Source organism: Calidris pugnax, unplaced genomic scaffold (genome assembly GCF_001431845.1).
Source record: "Calidris pugnax isolate Ruff unplaced genomic scaffold, ASM143184v1 scaffold44, whole genome shotgun sequence".
In the NCBI taxonomy this organism is placed as follows: Eukaryota; Metazoa; Chordata; class Aves; order Charadriiformes; family Scolopacidae; genus Calidris; species Calidris pugnax.
In genome coordinates, this window is record NW_015094506.1 from 3235927 (window position 1) to 3245079 (window position 9153).

The 9153-nt window shown below is 52.4% G+C and overlaps 1 protein-coding gene across 1 annotated transcript; it reads right to left on the reverse strand.

Moving 5' to 3' along the window:
* Positions 1 to 299: 299 nt before the first annotated feature.
* On the reverse strand, positions 300 to 9130 carry ELFN2 (extracellular leucine-rich repeat and fibronectin type III domain containing 2). Its single transcript, XM_014964284.1, has one exon. The coding sequence runs from the start codon at positions 8762 to 8764 to the stop codon at positions 6338 to 6340; it is 2427 nt and encodes an 808-aa protein (XP_014819770.1). The 5' UTR covers positions 8765 to 9130; the 3' UTR covers positions 300 to 6337.
* Between the last annotated feature and the right edge of the window lie 23 nt (positions 9131 to 9153).

Here is a 9153-nt window from a genome sequence, read left to right on the forward strand (position 1 = left end):
ACACATGCCCAGAATGGGGCATAAACTGGGAGCTGATGACCGGTGCAGGAGGGGGACTGGCATCATGTCAGAACTGAGGACTCAGTAAAAATGAGGATGTGTCCAAACAAGGCAATATCCAAGGGCAGAGAAACAGTGTGTCTGGGGGGAGCAGATGGCTGCTGGGTGTCTAGAAGAATCCAGAATCGTTATCCCACACCCCACCCCAAAATTCTCAGTTTCTCCTGTACCCTGTTCCCTCCCATCCCATCCCATCTCCTCTACAAGACAAGGCTTAGACAAATGGACTCAGAAGCAGCTTTTCATATTTTTTGTTTGTTGTTTTTTGGGTTTTTTTTGTTGTTTTGTTTTTTTTTTAAATAAGAAATTTATTGCAAATATAGAAATTGATTTTCTCCATACAGGAATCTCCGAGTTGAGGAAAAACGATTTCGTGCCATTCAGTTTTAAAACAGGAAAAGAAAAGGAAGAAAGAAAGAGAGAAAAAAAAGAAAGAAAGAAAGTAGAAAGAAATAAAAATATGAAAGAAGAAAAGGAAGAAAAAAAGAAGAAAAAAAAAAAAAGAGGAAGAAGAAAAGAAAAGAACATAGCTCCAACTGAAATTTGTCCATACACAACCAGGGGGGGTCACAGGGTTGTTACGGAAGGAGGAACACCAAAGAGGCCACAAGGAGCCAGTCCCAGCAGCTGCCTCCCAGGCCCTTCCTTACATTCAAGGGCTGATACCCCCGGCTCTGTGCCCGGCAGCTGCCTGCCCCTTCCCACCCCCTCGCCCCAGGTGCTGTGCTTGTGGAGGGACCAGCCGTACCAGCCCTGGAAGGTCTAACCTGACCCAGCCTGGCCTCTTCCTCTCCTCCTGGGGAAGGTGAAGAGCAGGCGGTGGGGGGGTCAGGCCACCCAAGAGCAAGGCCTCACAGTGGCGGTGGTAGTTATGGGGGAGGCAAAGGCCAAGCCAAATGCGCGAGGATGGGGCAGAGGGAGAGGGGACCGTAAGGGGGGAGAAGGGGTGATTTACCTCCTGGTGGGGCATGGAGGAGAGGAGAAGGAGAAGCCGGGCGGAGATTGCCCTCTCTCCACCTGGGGATGGGGGGACGGGTTGGGGCAGCCCTCCACAGGGCTGGAGGGGTGGGACACAGGGCTGTCCCCTGGTGGGACAGCACGCAGAGAGGTCTCCCCACGGCGCGTGGCAGGGGAAGTCGGGGGGGAGGCAGACCGAGGACGCCCCTCACAGTACAAGGCCAAAGCGGCTGGAGGGACTGGGTGCGGGAGTGCGTGCGTGTGTACAGGGGAGGCCACAGATGCTCCCCTCTGCCCCTTCTTTGGGGAAAAACCCAAAAACACCTGCCTCAGCCAGGGTGGGCAGGGGGCAGCCGAGGTGGGGCAGGCTCCACCAACCCTACGAGAGATGACCCCCTCCCCAGTAGCCCAGTGGAGGGTGGCACTCAGTGTCCATCCCAACACCAAGCCACCCTGAAGATGCTCCCTCCTGCCCAGATGGTGGGACAGCAGCAGGCTGCCTCCAGCAAGAGGACGCGGCTCCATGAGGCTCTCCTTGCGTGCGTCTTGTGCTGAAGGAGGTGGTGGCGGCGGAAGGGCTGTTCTCCAGGCTCCTGGAGGCTGTGTGTCCTTCCAGACGCAGCTGAGCTTTCTGGTCAGCAGCGAGCATGGCAAATGTGCTTTCGGGGCCCTGGGTCCAGCTCCTGCCCGCGTGGCAGCTGCCCGCCCTGTAGCGCTGAGCTCTGTCCTACAGAGAGTGGCCACAGCTCATCATGAATTCTGCCCAGCTTCTTTCTTCAGGCACTGCTGACTTACTCTCCACCTCCTCTCTGGGAGCCACCACCCCTGCACTCAAACCTTTCTCTTGCTGCTCCCTTTCTCTCTTTACCATCCCTTTCTTTCCAGTGCGGCTTTTTCTTCCCTGGTCTTTCCAGCCTATCCCTCTTCTCCACCCTCTCCATCTCCCTCTACCTCTTTGCTTCCCCAGTCTTGGTCCCACCACACCTCCCTCACCCCTGCTGTGTTTGCCTCTCCTCTCTCTTCCTCAGCTCCTTTTCCCCCTTCCCTCTTGCATCTCCCCCTCCTTTCCCCAAGCCTGCCTGGCAGAGCCTCCTCCAAGAAGGCAGGCTGATTAGCATTGCAAACACACAGAGGCCTCCTCAGCCCGACATAAATCTTCATTTGTCAGTCATGAATATTTCACACCTGCCTCAGGAGGGATTTATTCAGCATGGAAGAGTGGGGAGGGGGAGAGAGGAACGTGGCACCGCAGCATAAGCTGGGGCAGCATGGGCTCTGCCCCACTGAAACAGCAGGCCAAGGGTCTCACCTTCACTCTTGAGCCTGTTCCTGGGGGAGAGGGCAGGTCAGCACCCAAACTCATTCCTCACCTTCCACGCCATTCAATGAGGTGAACTAAACCCCTGTTTTCTCTGCCAAGAGTCACCAACCCAAAAATAAAGTACGAAAGGGGCTGGTACAGGTTCTGCTCCATGGATCCGCTTTGCCCTGGAAGAAGGCAGGTGTGAGGGACTCTTGCCGAAGCCAAGCCATAGGAAGCTTAGAAACTTCAAGCAGTCTCTCCATGCTTTTTCTGACCACAGAGACCTTAAAGGTTCTATCTTGACCTGCCCTCTGCCAGAGCCACCCACAGGAGAGGAGGGGTACGACAGACCTAATCCAGAACTCCCTGCAATCAATGAGAGGAAGGTGGTGGGTGGTCTTCTAGTGATTGCAACCAGCTCCACATCAAGCTTTCTTTGTATCAGAGGTTTCCCTGTAGCTGAAGCACTCCTTGTTCCCCCAAGAACTGCCTTGCTTGTAGATTTGGGGAAAGAGCATGGGGATGGTAGTGACCATTTCTCCTACAAGAGCTATCTTGATGGGCCTCACTCCTGTTTCAAAATAATTAGGAGAAATGATGACCACTAGAAAGAGCAGGCCTTTGGTATGTAACACATCCCCCTTCACATACACAACCCTGAAAAGCAGCTGAGAGACCACATTTGGGGCAAGCGGAGGGAGACACTGGAAAGAAGAAGGAATGTTTTTTATGGGGCTGATTGGGTTGGGTTCTCTTTGGGGTGTGTTCCCTCCCAAACCAGTAGGAATCTGTCATAAAATCACATCAGGGATGAATGAAGGAACAGGGAAAACAGGAACAAGGATGGGAGAGACTTTGGGGAAGGAGGTTAAATTCCAACAAACTGGCACATACACAACAGGTGTTTGCTCAGAAAAATACAGTAAAATCATCATGCAAATAGAACGTTAAATCTGCTTTCCTCCAACAGGGCTGGCATCACTTTGTGAGCCCTTGTCCCTGGAGAGGGAGCAGGACAAGGAAGAAAGGAGGAGGAAGGAAGGTGGGACACTTTGTTCCCTTTCCTTGCCCTCTTCCTCCCACAGAACAGTCCATCTTGTGCAAACTTCACCCACTGGTTTGGAGTGGGGGGCTACAGTTGGGAGAGAAATGGCTTGTCCCTCCTACCCAGCCTTACTCCCACCACAGGCAAAAGAAGGGCCTTTCATTTCTGCCTTGTTGGGGCCATGGGGGGAGGGAGTAGAAACCATTAGAAGTTAACTCTCCCAAAAAAATTATAGACTGAGTGGAACTGATTGCAAGACCATACAGCAGAGAAGCACAGGGAGGGAAGAGGTGGAGGTGGGGAGAGGAACATGACTCCATCCCCCCATGCCTGTCATCCCTCTTCTCCTGTCCAGTTCTGTGCCCCAGCCATTAGTCTTTCCTGGTTGGATGGTTGCCACGCTGGAAGACCACTAGGCCTTCTCCATGTGGTAGCTGGAGAGGTCTCTGATGTGCCTAAGCATCTCTCACAGCATTTACCTGTCTTGATTTGCTGCATTGTCCCAACATGGAGGGACACCTGGCAGCAGTGATGTGACTTCCCTTCATCCTCCTGCACATATACAGATGCACACACACACGTGTGCGCACACACACCCCTTCCTCTGGGTTGGACTGGCTCTTACATGGGAGTCTGTCCCATGAATACTTCCGGACTCAAAGTAAAACAATGCCTAGACTGTGGGGAAGCAAGCTGACAGTGAAGGAGGCTGAGGCAATGGCATCAGGACCTGGCTTAGGATTGTTACCTTCATCATCCTTACAGGGAAGGAACCCCACAGATCTTCACAAATTTAGATTTTGGGGATTCCCCTTCTGGTTTTCACATACTAGGCTCTGCCTACCGCTGCTCTTCACCTACAGAACATGCAGGAGACGAAGTCATGTCACCTGTGGCATATGAACCAGCTCTCAGCTGGCAGTGCTACTACCTGACAGATAACAGGCAGGTTCTCTGCAGGCAGCACATAAATCCCTCCCAGAGAAACTCCTACACCCTCATCCTTCTCCAAAAACACTAGGGCTTCTGAGGAGTGCCACTTAGGAAAGGCCAGCACAACACAGGCCCTCACCCTCATCCTGATAGAGGTGAACGATTGTCAAGAATTTGGGTGTGCAGCTCATGGAGAGGAGGCCCACTGTGCTGCATAAAGATGCACTCAGCAGGCAGCACCCCTGCCTGACAAGAAAACTTTGGGGAAAACAGTGCCAAGATTGTGCTTTGTTGAGCTGCTCAGAAATGGGATAAAGTGGAGAGGGTGGTAGGCTCATTCCCAAATCTGTGGCAGATCTTCTACCCAAGGGACAGAGGTTGGGACCTAACAAGTGAAACCAGGTTTTTGCCAAGATATTAAAGGATCCCTAAGAAAAGTTTGTCATGGCTGTGAGCAGGTGGAAGATTCAGGAGGTGACAAGTTGCTCTGACTCTCATGAGGACCTCTAAGAATTCCAAGGAGCACTGCCATCCAGAGGCTGGTATCCTCTTCTATCCCAGTGGACACAGTGTGGCTGCACACACAAAGGGAGCTTCTCCTGGAGCCATCCCTCTTGGGGTACTCCCAGGCCCCATTCTCACATCCCTTTTGTTTCCTGTGCTCCTGCCTTCACCCTAGGCTGTCTCCTATCCATGCCAGAGTGTCCACGGCCTGTGCAAGAGGAAGCCACTTGGTGGCTTTTCTGTCAACCGAGTGAAGTGAGGGACTGAAATCCTATTCTTTATATCCACCTGCAAGTGAGGAAGATGAGTGATGCTCTTCTCATGCACACCCATCCACCCCACATTCCACTGTGCAAGTCAGTTGGGAAGAGCTGCAGAAGCTTTGTGTAGAACTTGTTCTCCTCAGTTCCTCTCTGCGTCCCTTCCTTGTAGTAAGGGAAACATGAACAGAGCATACCAAACCCCCTGGACCAGGGCAGCCTGAGCATAGATGTGTATGATGGGGAGGACCTCTGACCTGTGACACCCATGGAGAGGTGGGAACATTTTACACCACTGAGAGACAGTACCTTCCTGCCTTTTCCTCCACCACTCCTTGAGGACCTAGTTTGCCATGCCAAAGACCATATTCATACACCCCACCAACTGGCAGAAAACAGGCTCGGAACAGGCCTGGAGAATGCCTATCACTCCAGAATTGCTGGTGTTCATCAGCAACGACATGGCAGGAGAAGGGAAGGAGGAAGAGCAGCAAGGGCACAGAGCCTGTAGTGTGGCAAGCCCTACCTCCCTTCAGTCCTTTGCACCTCCTCTCCTTCCTCCAAGGAGGATGGAGGTTTGCGAAGCATCCAGACAGAAAGTGCAAGCCTAGGGAATCCTAACAGAGAAGGGTAGGGAAGAGGAAAAGGAAAAGAAGTGAGATAACTTCTTCCAACAAATCCCACATATCTCAAAAGTGTACTGGAGAGAAAGAAAAGCCTCCACTGGCAAAGTAAATAGGGAACAAAAATAATGATGGAAGATTTTCAAAAGTAGGTGTATCAGGTGGGCAGAGAAGCCTTCTAAACTGAAGTCCTCCCCTTCCCCCTGCAAAGAAAAATCAGCCCGCAACAGGAACAGAAAGAGCAATAGTTCACAGCTGAGGTTCATGCCCAGTGAGTGTCCATCCCTGCCCTTCCCCTGCCACCATTGCCACCCCCTCCCAGGCCATTCCCACCCACCCACACTCCAGTGTTGTTACCACAGTGTCAGAGCAGGAGGCTCCTCCCAACCATCTGCAGGCAGAACAATGGTCCCCATAACACAGTAGAGACAATTCGGCGTGTGTGTGTGTCTGTGTGTCTGTGTGTGTCTGTGTGTGAGAGAGTTTTCTGTTGTTGTTGTAAACTTTAAGAAACGATTTTGTCAGTTTTGTATTTGTCGGGAGTATTTTGTTGTTGGTTTATTTTTCACAGTCAAGTGGCATATTTTTTTTTTCTGGTTGTTGGGGAAGGGGGTGTCTTGTTTTGTATTGTTTCCTTGGAAAGAGAGGAGAGTCACAGCTTCTGCTGAGCAGAGACTCCTTTCCAGTAATCCAGGATGTCATGCAGATCCTCATCCTTGGCAAACTGAACTTTCTTCCTCAGGGCATGCCCAGCCGCCATGTAAACCTCCTCCCTGTGGTGCTTCTTGTAAGGCCGGAATCGCTCCCAGATCTTGTGGGTGCTCTCTGATGAGTACTCAGGGCTGGAGGAGTAGCCTGAGAAGTAGTGTCTGGGGGAGAGCTGGGAGTACGTGGAGTCTCGCTTGGACCGGGAGAGTGGCTTGAGGAATGACACCCGCTGGCTCAAGGTGTCAGCACTTTCCTCATAGTACAGGGCCGGGAAGGAGTGACGGTGCTCACTGCAATGGTAAGAAGGCTTGACCTCCAAGTGGTGGATGGCGCCCGGGGACACCAAGGGAAGACGATCCAAAGGGCTGTTGAGTGGACTGCCCTTCTCAATGTATTTGGAGTCAGACTTGCTGAGTGGTGGGTGGTCAGGCACATCCAAGCTGAAGACCTTGGCGCTCTTGATGGAGCCACTAGAGGAGACACTGCAGGTCTTTCTGGCCACAGCAGCATCAGCACTGAGCTGGCGCTGCAAAGGGTGATGGGAGCTTTCCTTGTAGGGTGGGGAAAGAAAGCTGGGCCGCTCTAGCCCACCGGAGGAACTGGCTGGGATGGACTGGCACTCAAAGGCCATGTCTGAGTCAACGCCAGTTCCACCACCCAAGAAGGAGGCCGTGTCCAGCTTGAGGGCATCAATGCAGTTGTTGATGATCTGGTTGACCTTGTCTACCTCCTTGGCTATAGTAGAGATCTCAGCAGCTGACCCTTGCCCATTGTCAAGCTCCCTCAGGTCCTCATCCCGCTGGGCTCGTTCCAGCCCATCCCCACCACCAGTCCTCACCTCAATGTAGTTGCCTTTAGTGGTGACTTTAGGAGTCTCCATCCCAGCATCCATTGACTTTGATGGGGGCAACTTCTCCCCGATCATGGAAGGGATGGAGGACATCCGTGAGACAGGGATGACTGGTGGTTCACCCAGCTTCTGGGAAGGATGGACCATAGTACTTGTATCAATATCTGATCCATAACGCATTTCCAGGATGGTCTTTTTGACATTGAGGGACTTCTGTTTCTCCTCCTGCATCCTTCGCTTCCGTAGGCAGTAGTACACCACCCCCAGGACAATGACCATCCCAAAGAGGCAACCCAGCGTGGTCATGATATAGTGGGTGGTGGTGGAAGTACTGGAAATAGGGTCCTCCCTGCCTTTGCTCCGGGTTGCAAAGGTCAGGCAAGTGTGGTTGTAACGCCTGTTGTTGCGAATGGAGGCCACACAGAAAGTATAATCAGTGTGGGCCTTCAATTTGTTGACAGTGACATATTCCTTCTTGCTCTTCAGTGTCGCTATGTCAGAAACATAGCTATTGTTGTATTGGACCAGCACATACATCTTACTGTAGGGCATGGGGATGGTTACCATCAGGATGGCTGAGGTGATGGTGACATCATGGAGCTTGATGCTGGGACTGAAGGAGGAGTCAGTAGTGGAGGAGGCTGGAGGCTTGACTGAGAGGAAGTCTCCAGGACTGATGGCTGAGCCCTCATCCAGGTCTCGCTGGGAGTCAGGGGTATAAGGGGTGGGGTTGACCCTGGAAAGGGAGGGGATGGTGCCACCTCTGCACATGGACTGGAAGATGGTGATGGCATTGCGGTTGTGGTGAGGCCGAGGTACCAGGAGTGGGTACCCAGCAAACTCCCGAGGAGTCTCACACTGGAGCCGGTCATAGTTCTTGGTGACATTGTTGAAGACTGCCAGCCAGTTAAGAAAGCTGTAGAGGCTACAGTCGCAGTTGAAGGGGTTGCCAGCCAGCTCACACACCATCAAATTGCTCAAGCTGGTGAAAGTGTTCCCCTCCAGACGGCTGAGACGGTTAGATGACAGGTCAATGCTGATCAAGCTGGGGCACTCGGAGAAGGCAGTCGGGGTGACCAGTTCAATTAGGTTGTGCTGCACAAAGAGGAACTGGAGACGAGCCATGCCCCGCAACATGCCCTCTGTTAGGTTGGTGAGTTTGTTGTAACCCAGCTGTAAGACCTGGAGGTTTGACTGGCCCATGAAAGCCCCATCCTCAATGTAGGAGATCTCATTCTTGGTCAGATTCAAATCAGTCAGGTTGCCGAAGCGGTTGAGGGAGGAGTACAGCACCACTTTGAGCTTATTCTCGTTGAGACGCAAGTCATGCACCGTGCTGTTGATGTGCTGGGGGATGGTCTCATACGGGGGCTGGTTCTGGCTGCAGATGGCCAGCCACACATAGCCTTTGTCCCCCTCAATCAGCCAGCAGTCACCTCGCACGGTGCCAGGGGAAAACAAGCAGAGCAGGGCAGCTGCCCACAACCCCAGGCACATCATGGTCTGCAATGGTGCCCTCATCAGGACAGAAAAAAACCCAACAAAAACAACCCCAAATTTCAGGACCACGGCAAAGGGAAACTAAGGGGCAGAGGGAAGAGAAAGGGGCAGTAACTGGGGGTCTAGCAACGAAAGGGCATGAGTACCCCAGTCCTATTAGGTGTCGTCACCATTATTTCTTCTTGCCCTCTGGGTCAAGCCAGGAGCATGGAGCAGGGGGGACACGTGCAATCTGCTTCCAGCACACTCAAAAATTAGGACCACAGATGATTGGTCTGGAAAGGAACTACCTTGTGCTTCTTTTCTAAACAAAAATTCAGACCGAGGATAACAAATCTTCTCTGATGCTCCTGAGCAACTTGCCCACCTTTTCCAACTTGCCCACCTTTTCCACTTTCCTCCCTCCCACC